The sequence below is a fragment of the Kwoniella shivajii genome, chromosome 10 (genome assembly GCF_035658355.1).
Source record: "Kwoniella shivajii chromosome 10, complete sequence".
In the NCBI taxonomy this organism is placed as follows: domain Eukaryota; kingdom Fungi; phylum Basidiomycota; class Tremellomycetes; order Tremellales; family Cryptococcaceae; genus Kwoniella; species Kwoniella shivajii.
The window spans coordinates 971,452-985,961 of record NC_085917.1 but is presented as its reverse complement, the minus strand read 5'-3'; the positions used below and the strand labels follow the sequence as shown (position 1 = coordinate 985,961).

The 14,510-nt window shown below is 43.4% G+C and overlaps 5 protein-coding genes across 5 annotated transcripts; 2 read left to right on the top strand and 3 right to left on the bottom strand.

Moving 5' to 3' along the window:
• Positions 1–281: 281 nt before the first annotated feature.
• On the top strand, positions 282–4,390 carry IL334_007253 (uncharacterized protein; the record flags this gene model as incomplete). Its single annotated transcript, XM_062938946.1, has 13 exons — positions 282–490; positions 565–801; positions 863–934; positions 1,000–1,087; positions 1,155–1,167; positions 1,248–1,565; positions 1,631–2,239; positions 2,310–2,422; positions 2,490–3,413; positions 3,476–3,804; positions 3,864–3,941; positions 4,001–4,205; positions 4,265–4,390. The coding sequence occupies 13 exons, from the start codon at positions 282–284 to the stop codon at positions 4,388–4,390; spliced, it is 3,321 nt and encodes a 1,106-aa protein (XP_062794997.1).
• A 347-nt stretch (positions 4,391–4,737) lies between these two features.
• IL334_007252 (uncharacterized protein) lies at positions 4,738–7,381 on the bottom strand (the record flags this gene model as incomplete). The annotated part of the gene is made up of 10 exons (XM_062938945.1): positions 4,738–6,029; positions 6,102–6,166; positions 6,233–6,298; positions 6,366–6,515; positions 6,579–6,655; positions 6,717–6,829; positions 6,930–7,011; positions 7,096–7,163; positions 7,241–7,310; positions 7,370–7,381. The coding sequence occupies 10 exons, from the start codon at positions 7,379–7,381 to the stop codon at positions 4,738–4,740; spliced, it is 1,995 nt and encodes a 664-aa protein (XP_062794996.1).
• A 791-nt stretch (positions 7,382–8,172) lies between these two features.
• Positions 8,173–10,467, bottom strand: IL334_007251 (uncharacterized protein; the record flags this gene model as incomplete). Its single annotated transcript, XM_062938944.1, has 9 exons — positions 8,173–9,236; positions 9,303–9,367; positions 9,434–9,499; positions 9,567–9,716; positions 9,791–9,885; positions 9,954–10,148; positions 10,218–10,270; positions 10,326–10,395; positions 10,456–10,467. 9 exons carry the CDS (start codon positions 10,465–10,467, stop codon positions 8,173–8,175), a joined length of 1,770 nt encoding a protein of 589 aa, XP_062794995.1.
• Positions 10,468–12,684: 2,217 nt separating this feature from the next.
• Positions 12,685–13,718, top strand: IL334_007250 (uncharacterized protein; the record flags this gene model as incomplete). The annotated part of the gene is made up of 6 exons (XM_062938943.1): positions 12,685–12,733; positions 12,807–12,857; positions 12,924–13,092; positions 13,173–13,248; positions 13,329–13,520; positions 13,605–13,718. 6 exons carry the CDS (start codon positions 12,685–12,687, stop codon positions 13,716–13,718), a joined length of 651 nt encoding a protein of 216 aa, XP_062794994.1.
• Positions 13,719–13,978: 260 nt separating this feature from the next.
• On the bottom strand, positions 13,979–14,503 carry IL334_007249 (uncharacterized protein; the record flags this gene model as incomplete). Its single annotated transcript, XM_062938942.1, has 1 exon — positions 13,979–14,503. One exon carries the CDS (start codon positions 14,501–14,503, stop codon positions 13,979–13,981), a length of 525 nt encoding a protein of 174 aa, XP_062794993.1.
• Between the last annotated feature and the right edge of the window lie 7 nt (positions 14,504–14,510).

Genomic DNA, 14,510 nt, shown 5'->3' with positions numbered 1-14,510 from the left:
AAATCGTTTTCAATTTTTGCTCATGTTCACTTTCGATTGGATCAGGAGAAATCCCTCATAATTCAGAGCATCGCCAGTCGTCGAAAATATTGCTGTCACACTGTCTACTTACCTCAAGACACTGAATGTACTAATCGCACTGACTGCCTTCTAGATGGATATATAAGCACCATTGGCTTTTGGTTTTAATGAATTCTTTCTCATCCACTTGAAAACCCTCTCTTCCACCTTTCACACACTGTACACCACTGAGTACAAAAAGCGACGTAGAATCCAACAGTATGCTAATTGACCTTGAACACGATGGGGCTATGGACAAACGATCCATTGATTCCACTCCTCATCACAACCCCCAGACACATACTCATACTCTCATGAAAAGCGTGACCATTCAAGAAAAGTCGGGTGACAATGCGCTGGGTCTCGATAGGAGGAGGAGGGCTAATCACAGTAGAGGAGATAGTGCTAGTAGGATAGTAGGCGAATTCAGGCAAGTCTTGCTGCTATGTTTACTTAGACGTCGTACCTTTCGACTGACCGGGCTAACTTGATGTTAATTAATAGAACCTTATCAATAGACGTGACTGAATCTCAACAAAGACCAACAGCCAATCCTGCTCAAAAAGCTGTTGCTGCAAAAGATATTGCTGAGCTGGAATGGCATAATCTCTCGGTGGATGAAGTGCTTCAACGTCTGAGTGTCAATCCCAAAGCTGGGCTGGATGAGCAGCAAGTCAAAAGGAAATTAAGCCAATTCGGACCTAACGAGGTGAAGCCGCCAAAGGATAATCAGTTCATGAAGTGAGTTGGCTGCTTTGGTACCACCGCTTCTTGTGCTGAAATTCTGGTCGTATTTTGACAGATGGATCAACTATATCTTTGGAGGATTTGGTAGTCTCTTGATGATAGCCTCTGTCCTCTGCTTCATTGCATGGTTCGTTTGAAGCGTTGTTCTATCATCCTCGTAGCGATGTTCGGTACTAACGAAGCAATATGCAGGAAACCCCTTGGACAACCAAATCCAGCATTAGCGAATCTCGCACTGGCTGTAGTTTTATTGGTCGTCAACGCTGTTCAAACTGCATTCGTGAGCCTTGTGTTGCCCGACAATATTTGTCCTATAATGAACTGAATCTGTGATGGAATTTCAACAGAACGCATGGCAAGGTGAGTGACCGATACCCAACGATTCATTTGCATACTGATACTGAATAACTGATACTGACTATTCTACGTTGTCCTTCTAGACTATTCCACTGGTCGAGTAATGGCTTCCATATCTGGTCTTTTACCTTCATCTGTTCTGGTCCTTCGTAATTCAAGCAAAGCTCATTTACCCGCCAAAGAACTTGTACCCGGAGATATCATCTATATATCTCTGGGTAATAAGTTACCTGCCGATATTCGGTTTATAGATGTTTCCTCTGATCTTAAGATGGATCGAAGTATATTAACCGGTGAATCCGAACCAATTCAAGCTTCAATTGATGTGACCGATGATAATTTCTTGGAAACTAAGAATATCGGATTACAAGGTACTTTATGTGTTAGTGGTTCAGGAATGGGTAAGTGCGACTATTTTCGTCATCTTCATCAATTCTTTGCTAAATTGTTTCACAAAATTACATAGGTGTTGTCATTCAAACCGGTGATTTGACGGTCTTTGGACGAGTTGCCAAATTATCAGCTACAGGTGCACCAAGTCTCACAACTCTACAAAAAGAGATTCTTAGATTTGTTTTGGTGATTGTCGCTCTTGCTTTGACTATCGCTTTGATCGTGGTAATCCTCTGGGGCGCTTGGCTGAACAAGAAACATAAAGGGTTCATAAACACTCCAACACTCATCATCGATGTTGTATCTGTATGTGTAGCTTTCATCCCTGAAGGTCTACCAGCAAGTATCACGATATCGCTTGCGGTAATAGCCAAACGATTAGCCAAGAACAAAGTACTGTGCAAAAGTCTCATGACCGTAGAAACACTTGGTGCCGTTAATGTACTTTGTTCAGATAAGACTGGTACTTTAACCGAAAACAAAATGACAGTTACCAATATCGCTGTCCTGCAAGATGAATGTGATATACAGCAAGGTAGAGACAGGATTGTCTCAGGACAAGATGAAGGAAATGTCATGGCACAATTGGCAGCTGTCATGGGTATTTGCAATGCCGCTTCGTTTGATGAAAGTACCCTGGATCAGCCAGTCTCGCTAAGACTGGTCAACGGTGATGCTACAGGTAAGCTAGATCCTCACAGTATCCACGAATACTTCGGGACCTCAAGCTGACTCATTGATTACCATCGTAGATTCTGCCATCTTGCGAGGGGCAGAGCTATTACGTCCTGTTGCGGAGTTCATCAGTCCATGGACAGAGGTGTTCAAGGTTAACTTCAACTCTAAGACAAAGTTTATGCTCAAGGTACAATAACTTCCGTCGTTTGGCCTTTCCGAGCTACCTTATACTAATGACATGTCATACCTCATAGTTATGTCGTCCAGCATCCTCTGATTCGCCTGTTCGCCCTCTTCCTTGTGGACCAAACGACGTATATGGCTCGGATGACTTGATGCTCATGTGCAAAGGTGCTCCAGATGTCCTGCTCAAACGATGTGCATACATCAATGACCCAGCCGGCTCTTCGCCTCTGCCGTTAACAGAGGATGTTCTAGCTCGTCTAACGGCGGTCCAAGAGAAATGGGCATCGAAAGGCCAACGAGTCCTTCTTTTGGCCAGGCGGATGATACCTCGAACTCTAATTTCAAAGGAGTATTCTTTCGATCAACCTGAATTTGCTGATTTCGTCAACCAAGAATTAAACCAACAGCTCACTGTAGTCGGTCTTGTTGGTCTTGTTGATCCTTCACGGCACGATATCCCAGAAACAGTCCGTATCATGCGAGGCGCAGGCATCAGATTTTTCATGGTTACAGGTGATTTCGCTCTTACAGCCGTTGCAATCGCGGAACAATGTGGTATCGTTTCTTCTTCATCTCGATTACATCATATGAACGACCTTCCGCGTGCTCGGTCTTCTGATCTCATCGAACGTTTCGATCCAGAGAATCTAGATGTCAACCCAAGTTTGGTTCTGACAGGAACGGATCTGATGGAAATGTCAGAGTCTCAATGGGAACAAGCATGTCAATATCGTGAAATAGTATTTGCTCGTACGACACCTGAACAGAAATTACGAATCGTCAAAGAGCTTCAAAAGAGGGAATATGTCGTGGGTATGACTGGAGATGGTGTCAATGATGCTCCTTCACTCAAAGCCGCCGATGTGGGTATCGCTATGGGTGGTGGAAGTGATGTCGCTATGGAAGCTGCGGATCTCATTTTACTCGAATCTTTTTCATCTATCGTCGTGGCGGTTGAATATGGTCGTCTGGTTTTTGACAATTTGAGAAAGGTTTGTCTGTCCTTGCTCCTAATCACTACTCATGCTGATTTCAGATGATCCACGTCATCTAGACCTGTTTATATCTCTTACCTGCCGGTACATTTTCTGAACTGATGCCTATCCTTCTGAACGTCCTGCTTGGTCTACCTCAGATTCTGTCGAGTCTCCAAATGATCATCATCTCCGTAGTCACCGATGTCCTTCCAGCCATCTCAATGTGTTTTGAGAAGCCTGAAGCTGGACTCCTGACTCGACCACCTAGAAACACGAAGAAAGATCACTTGATCAACTGGAGATTTCTGCTTCACGCTTATGGTTTTCTTGGAATACCGGAATGTCTTTGTGCAATGAGTATGGCTTTTTGGTATTTACAAAAACAAGGATTCAGGTTTTCTGACATGTAAGTACGGCCATAATCAGCTCAGTGCGTAAAAGACATTCTGATAACTTCTGTATTAGAGTATTAGCATATAACGGATTACCTCCTCAGTATGACCCAGCTGCGTTTGCAGAGGCTGTTAATCGGGCTCAATCGATGTAAGTGTATTATTGATTGTAGCACGAAGGCATACTGCTAATCGCTTTTATTTTGTTAGCTACTTTTTCACCCTTGTGGGTATGCAGACTGGTAATCTGCTTGCTACTCGTACTAGACGATTGAGTATTCTCCAAGCGAAACCTTTCAAGTGGTCAGATGAGAATCGGAGAAACTACTGGACCATACCAGCTGTAATAGTGGCATTAAGTTTCCTATTTTTCTTCAGTTATGTGCCGTTCTTCCAGCACACTTTCCTAACAAGAGTGAGCTGTTCTCTGACTTGAAGCGATGAAGAGATTTGACACTGATATCCTTCAAACAGGGCGTCCCCATCGAGCATATCCTGATACCCTTCACTTTCGCTATTGGTTTATTACTTCTGGATGAATCTAGAAAATACCTCGTAAGACGATACCCGAGAGGCTTTTTGGCTAGGATAGCTTGGTAAAGCAGTTGACATACCATGATAGAGAGCGAATTTCAATATGCTGTCCATGTACGAATTGTTGAGGGTGGTGGTCCAAACATGCATGAAATATCAATTTGCTTTTCAAAATGCCGACAAGCGAGTGAGAACGGGCTGATCCCTAGAAAGATTGACGAATTGCTTCGCTGAAAGTATGTTCTCTGGAATAAAGCAAGTACGATCGAGCTTCTTCTTCTTCGATTGACAAGCTCTGCATGTCATCTACGTACTATACATCACCAATCTCCAAAACGATTTGTTATTCCTCGCTAATCAACACCTACTCTAACGGAATGTTTTAGATTCACAAAACCTCTTTTAACGTTGCGCTATACTTCTGATTCTTTAGATGATCTAGTCAAAATTTCGAGTTTACCTGGTCCAAGGGAGATCCTAGTCGCTTGAGCATAAGCTGGAGGAGCGAATTCTGGAATTGAGAAAAGGCCTAAATCAATTTCTTCACTTATACCCGTACCTCTTCTACTTGAATATATGGAAGTTGTCGTTGTATATGCTGATGAATCAAAATCTACCATTGTAGCTGTGTATGGTACGCTTAAATGACGTAGAGGTGTAGCGACTGATACGCGTGCTTGATCTGTCCTGTGAGCAGGCTGAGGATGGGAGAGATTTGAACTACTAGTGGAATATACGCCTCTTGGGTTATCACTGTCATCTTCAGAAAAGAACTCAGAGAACATGGGAGATGTCATAGCTTCACTATTGGGTAAAGCTTGACTACTAGGAACAGCACTTGATTGTTGTGGGTATTCCAATCTACCAGGGTGCGCGCTAGAACGGGAATAAGGTGGAATACTTTGTTGATATAACGGACTTGGATGTTCGGAAGTAGGGGTGAACGGAGAAGTATTAGTCTTGAAAGGATTGTTATCCTGGTAAGATGATCTCGCATTATTTCCATTTCCACCTGTCTTGAACGGATAATGATTCTTATTCTGATACGATTGAGGTGGATTGAAGGATTGTAATCTAGAGATAATCGACCTGGATCCTGGATTGGATTCACGATGACTTGATCTGACGGTAGGCACTTGAGAAGATCGAGGTGTTATTTGAAATAAAGAAGGGAAAGAAGCTCGAAAGGAAGGTAAAGAAGGTATGACTGTATCCCTTCGACTACCTGAATTTCTCGTAGAGGATGGCAGAGATGCATCAAAAGAAACAACTGAACCGGCAGTCTCAGGTGGATCAGGTAATCTTGTCCAATCTTGCTTCGAATCACTCGTCCTTTTAGGAACGATTGTCATTTGATTTATGGCTCTGCTTGATATACCTTTGGTTGGATTATCAGGATCTCTGGGAGAGATGGATCTACCTTGTCGGCGTCGATAGACAAAGAACGCAGCGGCAAAAAGCAGGATAAATACTAAGAGAATAGCGATTACAGTTCCAGCTATAGCTCCTGAATGAGACTTGTTCGGTGGAGGGACCACTTCGCCAGTATCATTTGGTATAGATGATGAGTCACCCCCTGTTGTAGTGGCGTTCACGGTGGAATTGACAACAGCATAATCAAAGTCCATCGTCGTGATATTGGACTTGCCAAGATTAGTGAGTTGTATTGTATGTGGCCCTTCTTCGAGGCCTGCAGCGAAGAACACTGTACCACGAAATCGCTTTTTAGTCACTAACCGCGGAAGAGTTGTGTGCCAACAAAGTAGGCTATACATACATGAGACTCCTGTGAGACGTTGCCAGTTCGTAGCCCGATACATGTTCCCGATTACACCATCCAGACTAGAATGCAATAATGCGAGAATGAGCTAAAATGCGTCCAGGTATACTCGATCCGGAAGTACTCACCTTATAGAGTAATTTCCATGATCAGTATCCATGCTTCCGAAGAGCTGGATCGATGATCCGCTGAAGCTAATGGAGGTGATCTTATATCAGTATCAAGTTAAAAAGCGATCACAGGATAGAATTAGTTACGCACTTCAATGTCATTACAGAGCTCGGTATCGTGCTAATATGTTGGGTACCATTGTAATATTGCGAGTCTCCAGGGTCCGTGGTATTCCAACCCACATCGTACGACACGAACGGAGAACTATCATCTATAATTGAGGTGTATTCGTTGTCCATTCTATCAAGAGGTCGACTTCAGCAGATGAACATCACGAGTCAGAAAAAATGGGATGCTACCTACACCGGTTGAGTGACGATCAAGTGATCGATGTCCAACCACCACTTTGTGGAATTATCATTTGAATAGTTCGTCACAGTCTACAAAACCAAGTGAGCTGCGTTTCTCCTCTATTCAAGATCGCTTCGTATAGAATCTTACAATCAAATGTTCTTGGTGAGTAGTAAGATTATTCAACGAGAAAAGTTCCGTTTGATATTCAGCCACATCACTATGACCTGACAAATACCTTATACTGGAATTATCCACTTGAACTATTTGTGTGTATAATGCACAATAATTATACCATAAGATCAACATCTGCAACCACACAATCAAAATCAAAATTAGAAAAGGGGTGACTTGCAAACCCACCTCCAAAAATTCCGTGATTATCTCTCTTGGCTCCATGTACAGCTATCCCACTTCCATTGAAACGAAATTCCATTCGATCACCCTGAATACCATTTACAGCACAATGATCAGCCCTTGACCAGCTTCCTGATTTCAGAAGGGAAAGAGTAAAAGAGGAATGTCGTACTTCGGTGAAAGTTGCGTGAAAAGTTGATTGACTATATCTATTAGTGTTTGGATCCCCGTACTTCTGATCTAAGTCACACAAAACCAAAACATGATCAGAACCTCGCTCGCTCTACAGTATACTAGACAGGTCAGAAATCACTCACTTGTGCTATGGTTTACTATCCATCCATTCGAGTTGGAATAATAAGAGATCTGAGGGGAAGCGTTATCGATCTGTGATACAGAAGACATTCAGTATGCGTCGCACCCCTCCCTGATTGACTCGGTCTCACTATCACTTCCATCTTGTGGTAAAGGTAAAGACTATCTAGATGAACACATAAGGTTTCCCGGTGACTTGCGTAAAACGAATGATTGGATTATTCGTTCTGATTATGTTTGATGATGAAAGAATGTAAGGTTATGTACTCTTGATTTCCCTCTCAGAAGGTTCGAGATGTCAAGCTGAAAGAAATGATTAGAGGCAAGTCCGTGGTCAGACATTAAGTAATAGAACAACAAGCCATGATCAGTATCAACTGTCACTAGCGACCATTACCTTGCGTAAATGTTGTGTGCACAGTACAAAGTACCAATTCTCGTCGAAACGGAAACGTTCCATTCACAAAAGAAGACTGCCTTTGGATGGAGTAATCTTACTTCAAAATGGACGATATCCCCCTTTCCAGCTAAACTTCTGATTGATTCCTTTCAATTGCAAACAGCTATACGTCCATAATGCTGTAGTACGGTAATTTGGGACGCATCGCTCCTTTGTCAGAAAGTGAGGACGGTGGATCGCAGTATACCGAATACGATCCAAACAATGATATAGGTAAGCTATTCTTCTACACTTATTACGATCCCGTCAAGGGAATCACAGATCATCGTTTCAAGCTAAAACGACTAGACCATGTTTCATGATAATACAGTAATTAGCGTCACATCATTGGCGCAATGCAATAGTATATATAGTGAGCAGAACACCCGGTTCGTAATATGTTACCAAGGAAAATAGTTTTCGAGGATGAGATTCACAGCATGAACCTCAAGTATCAAAGTGCGTTGCAGGGCAAATCCCCAGTTATTCTACCTATCAGTCCCTTCTTTGTCCGGGTAACGGTTCTGTCGCTTGTTGATAATCCGGTGGTAAAGGTCCGAACGTGTCTTCCGGCTCATGTTGATGTAAACCCAATGGACCCATATCTTGTTCTCTTCCTTCGACAAACATCCTTCTTGTGGACGTTATAGATGGTGCCCTTTCCCTATCGGGACTAGCAAATGAAGGTTGGGGTACTGTGGGTGTTGTGGGTGTTGTTGGATCATCATACAAGGACAGACGGGAAGATGGCATAGGCGGTAGAGCTGTAAAAGGTAATGCTAATCCCGCGGATTTAGCCGAATTTCTAGTCGCAGGTAAGGGTGGTGCAACCTCTCCTTCTCTTTGGGATAACCCTTCTTGATTTCCGGGAGTTGTTGATTGGCTATGTCCAAAAGTAGCCGCGGAAGGGGTTTGACTGAATGGAACTTGAGTGTTATTTCTTTCGTTGATTGTGGGTGATCTACCTATACTTGATGGGGGATTTTCAGATTGTGGATAAGAAGTAGCGTTTGATGGTGGCGGCGGGGGCAATTGGGTCAAGAAAGGGGTATTCGAATGATTATGCTCCCTCGTCGTATCACTACCTGGACTCAGTCCATGAGAAGGTTGAGCAAAACCAGAGAAAGTTTCACCTTCATTGGAAGATGAGCTGGAAGGTATGGGTTGATGGTAGTTTTCGCCGTACTGGAATGGTTTTACTTCTTCTCCGTTCAGATCTAATGGTTCCTTCGTTTTCATCAGATATGGTAGTCCTTCGTGATTCCTCCTTTTCCGTCTGAACAGGAACCATGCTAATAAAAGGACGAGAGCGAGTCCTACTACTCCACCAACGACTCCTCCAGCTATTGCACCGACATTACTGGAGCTTGAGCTTGATCCACCGCTTTCTGGTGTAGAAGTAGTGGTATTTGTCCCGGTTGTATTGTCTGTGGAGCCCGAGGGATCAACGGTCGAGTTGACAACGGCATAATCGAAATCCAGGTAATTCCCCTTGGTACCACCAAGGTTGACCATTGTGAGCGTATGTGGACCATCTGAAAGATGACTCGATGTGTATACTGGGTAATCAAATAACGCATAAGCTCATAAGAACAGGTGATTCTCTAGCCACAAGCGAGGCTCACAAGGTGTTTGTGATTGGAGTTTGTAGAAAGTTCCGTTATATCGTTTCTCAGGACCGTCGTCGATTCTATAACACAAAAGCTCAGCAGAATGTTCTTATTTCAGACGATGTTTAGCACCTCAAATGACTGACGAAATAGAATAATTTCCATGGTCGGTGTACAGGCCTCCGAACACTTGAATACTTGAGCCGTTGAATCTTTGATTAGTCGAACGGCACGTCAGCTACTTCGTCTCTTTTTATTAGAGCGAAAACATTTTCCTACTTGAGTTGCATCAGATCGGTGGCTCTACCACTGACGTGTACAGTTGTATTGTAGTACAGCTTATTAGGATTACCCACTGCCCAGCCTGAGCCAAAATACTGCACGGCAGAAGACCCATCGTCATAGGACGTGGTAAATACCTTGCCTTGCCTATTGTATCGATTTACACGTTTCAGCCCAGGAAAACCAAGAAGAACACTTAATGAATAGAGGAGAATACTCACGTAGAAGTCGTTATCACTGCGAAATCAATATCGAACCACCCTTGGTCTGCTGAGGTTGGTACCTGGGTGTTCCTAGATGGGGTATTTGTGAGTACCTATAAGAGAGCAACATGTATCAGTCAATGAATGTGGAAGACCGGACGAGATCAACAGTATCACTAACTACGGTATGTTCGGTATCGGCTGATAAGCCTCCAGCCTGGAACAACAGTTGTTGAATTGATTGATTGACGGAATAGCCACTTTGATACGATATTGTCCCTCCATCCAATTGGGCAGAATAGTAACCATGATTGAATCGACGAGCCCCGTATATCGCTACGGAAGTACCGTTGAAAGTCAAAGAAGCTGAATCTCCCTGCCAATTATAGAACGAGATAAATTAGCGGACGGCTATATTTTCTTTCAAAAGACACAAAGTGCTCACCTCGGTATGGGTGGCATAGAAGGTCTGATGAAAATATTTTGAGGTTTGATCATCTACACCATGAAAGATCAGCATCCTGCAATGACGAGCGAGGGGTATAAAACCTACCAGACGTGTGATCTTGCAGCCATGTCCCATTCTTAGAAACGTATTGGAATTGAGGAGAGGTATCGTCAATCTATGATGTATTAGCTTGTCATATCACGGCGGTCATAATGCTAAAGGAGCAGTCACATACAGTGATATTCATTGTGTTCTTCGAAATTAAGCGCTAGGTACGGGTGGACGAGGATGTGGAGATGCGTGACGCTGAGACTGAAGTTGAAAAAAAATCAATGTCACATCTCGTGAAGTAATGATGTGCGAGAAGACTTGAGCTTACTTCCTGATCTCCTCAAGCTCCTGTATCAAGCTGCGTCTACCGTATCGATCACGGCTCTGCCGAGTATCACAATCCAATCTCGTCCGCTTTCCTATGAAATCTTATTCAATCTATGATGATCTAGCAGATATGACTTATTCGCTTGACGTATACTGCTGAAAGGTAATTTCGATCCTGGGTGACTGCCGAGAACCGCCGCAAAAAACCTTAGATTTCGACAACGAACCAGCGAGAATGCGATTGGCGTGAGCTGAACCAAGAAGGGTAAAGGTAAGTTAAGAGTCGCTGAAGAACACAGACTGATGGGAACTAGTCCCAAGTTGAAAGAGAAAGGAAAGGTTTGTGCAACGATGATGTGAGGGAATTCGAAAGAAACAAGGAGGTCTGTGATCGAGTAAAAGGGTCCATGCAAAGTGTGAAACACTGTTTGGATGTTGAGCTGGATGGTGGTGGTGGTGGTGGCTGCAATCATCATTGGATTGTGATTGGTGGTATTCCCTTACACGACGGGTACACGATTTGGTAATGTGCATAGCTCCTGATCACTCTTGCACACACTTTCCTTCTCTCTCTCATCCTCCCCCGAATGTCCGACGGTTGGACTATCGAAAGTGCAATCGTTCCAATGTACCTTAGTCTAACACTGCCCCTTCACTGCCTCCCTTTGACCGCAAAACCCTCATGGATTGCGAGCAATTTATCATGAGAATGGGTTCTTTTCAGGAGAACAAGGGCATGTGCCTAGCTCAGTCTAGATCTATATGGTAGGTGGAGAGCAAAATCAGGTAATCGAATATTGATAGAAAGGGATCTTTTACGCGCTATAAATATTCGTAGGGAAAGAGATGCGGGGGATGCCTAATCCTTTTTATTTCCCAGATAACGTTAATACCTCCGACTGATCATTTCTCTCTACACGTACAGTTTGTCCCGAAGATTCCCACGATGGAAAATCCGGAACAAATTACATGAGGAAAAGAGAGCCCGACATAAACAAAAATCTACTACCATTTCCTAGATACCTCGCTCTCGTTCCAATCGGATGTACAGAGCATGACAGAAAGTCTCGCTCATTCTGTGTTCTCGGTCATTCATTCCTTCACAGAAAACACTCATATTCAAGGACACTTCTCTGTGATCTCATACCTGTATATCAGGAGTGATGAAGGAGTGTACAGAGATCATTTGGGTGCAATCGGTAAATAACGATAACACGGAGGTGACTTCTACTTGGACGTCAAACCTTCAGATTAGTTGTGGTCTTGAAATCCCGACAATGGTTGGTAGATTGGTAGACATGAGTAAGCGGGCACGAAGAAGACCACGTCAATTGGGATCCAGGTGTAATGTTGTCTGTGAATCCGCGATACCTTCTCAAAACCAACAGGGGGTGTGGGGATGATGTCGACAGGCCGCCCTGCATAACGGAACTCATTGCTTTGAATGCAAGTATCAGGGCCAAACCATGCATAGGCGAAGCTCAAAGCGATCCGAATACTACAGAAGTCAACTGTTTCATTTGACGATGCTATCTCTCCTCGTGGCCAAAGCTTCATGCCGATGCATTCGAATAATGATGGTATGCTGACGCAAAACCGAAGATGACCTGACAACAAGGAGAACAATGAACCCTCATTCGCGTGAAAATCATATCGACGAGTGTATACGTAGCATAAGATCAAACCAGATGAGTGCACAGTTGTTCATCAATAAATGATGAACATGCAATCAATACAGAAACTATACGCTTGAAATGACAGGCAAAATTGATCTACTTACAATAATGTTTGGGTCCGGACTCCGTGTTGAGCCGGAAACGATTTGGACCCCGAATATCCACATATATCATATCCATGCATATGGTGTCGCAGGGAATTGCTATGCTGGCCAGTGTCCGCTCCATTGTCCGCTTAAAACAAAGGTAACTACGCGGTAAAGCGTCTTGAGGGGAATTCATGATTACCTCTAGTTTGGATGAACTCCCTGGTTTACCTTTTAAGTATAAGTTTTCCAAGCGCATATGGCGTCATTGGATTCGGCACCTCTGAAAGAAGTATATCCCCCTTTACTATATAAACAAGTATCATGATTCAAACCTCTCAAATACAAGTCTGTCAATTGACCAATCCAACACGTAAGCGACATCCTAACAGTGCCAGTGATTGTCCAGTCTCTCATCACTGAACATTCTTGTGATTGACAACTAGCCGAAGAAAAGGCTACTTGTCTTGAAATCTACACCGAGGCATTCAAGAATGGTGAGGATTTCAATTCTCACTCCACACTTCAAGTCATGAAATACTCATGTCTAACTTGCATGTTAGATCCATTGCAAGTACGCCTATGCGGAGAAGATCTTACCATTCATAAATTATTTCACATGGCAAAGCTCGAACCTGCATTTATTGATTGTCAAGTATGGGTCGCCAGAATAGATGGGCAGATTGGTTGCGTTGCAACTATCGCACAACCAGGTAAAGATCTTTGGGATACGTGAGTGGATCTAGATCCTTATGACCTGAGGGTGATTTTTTGGAATATGGAGCTGAGCTGTTCCTTTTTGGACGTGTCAGAGAGGAGAAAAAGGTATACATGCAGAAAGCGCTTGATTCAGTGAATGAAGATACTCGAAGATGGTATTCGAAAGCTGTAAGCAATTGATCATACCGCCCACTGCAAATACCTCAGTACAACTGAAGAAGATACCCAATATCTAATCCATCTGGTAGTTTGGTCCCCTTGCAGCTAAAAAAGCATTAGCGATACCTGGAGGCGCAACCGCTACTTATTACATTCAGGGTATAGCATCTCTTTCGACTTTTCAAGGGCAAGGTTTGGCTTCAGCAATTCTTGCCGATTTGACTGCTCTTGCGACGAAAGAAGGCAAATCGCTATCTTTGCTAACAATGTCTGATAAAGCCGTAAGTGATAAATTGTAATACGCTTAATGGTGTGTTTTACGTGAAAACTTGTCTGAAAATGAAACTGAAGATGAAAATCATCAGGTGAGGTTATACCGTCGAAATGGGTTCGAAATCACATACGAGGACACACTCCCTATCAACGAAGAAATAGGTGATGCTCCGTACTATATCATGGTAGGGACTTCATCGGGTTGATTGGACAATTCGCCAGATGCAATGTCGTTATGAGAGGGAAAAAGCAGCCTGCTCGAACTTTTAATCATTTGTCCACATACCTTCAATCTACGTACATGTAGCTCCATCATAGCTGTACACCAAATCCATCAAAAAATCCTATCTGTCTCCAAAGAACACTTCTACAAAGACTATCAGATAGTACGCTTATAAACTTCAATACAGCACAGACCAAAGAAATAACCCCTAAGTACCGCATTATCCGTCGTCGCCTTTTTCATCTAAATATCGGAGTTACCACACTTCTCGCTAAGTCGTTGCTTCATTTGATTGAAGTATAAAACCTCAGAAGGACTAAGGACACTGGTCTCATCATTGGTGAATGACCTTAATCTAGCCAGCTCTTCTTCAGGTTTGGTAGCAGCGAAAGTGGATTCCTTGCTTTTCCTCCCATCACTTCTTACATATCTGAACAATTTGCCCGCACACCATTGTCGCAAGCTCGATTTCCCGAGCCGTTCAGGGTCGATACCCATGATCTCAGCCCTTTTTCGAATGACTGCGTGCTCATTCTGATAATTGGTACATTGCTGACAACTGGTATTGGACTGTGAAGTTGTGCCCATTACACCTTCTCTCTCCATGTTGTGTCCGGTTCGACAAAGTCCCCAAGCTTTGGAGTTGGCTTTCAGTTCACCCTCGAGAGCACTCTCGATGTTGTCGAATTGCTGACTAGTAAGTCGGTTAGACCCTCTATCAGATGGTTCAGTTTGATAGTCTTCTGCGAGTTGTTTATAGGAGCTCATGGTTCAT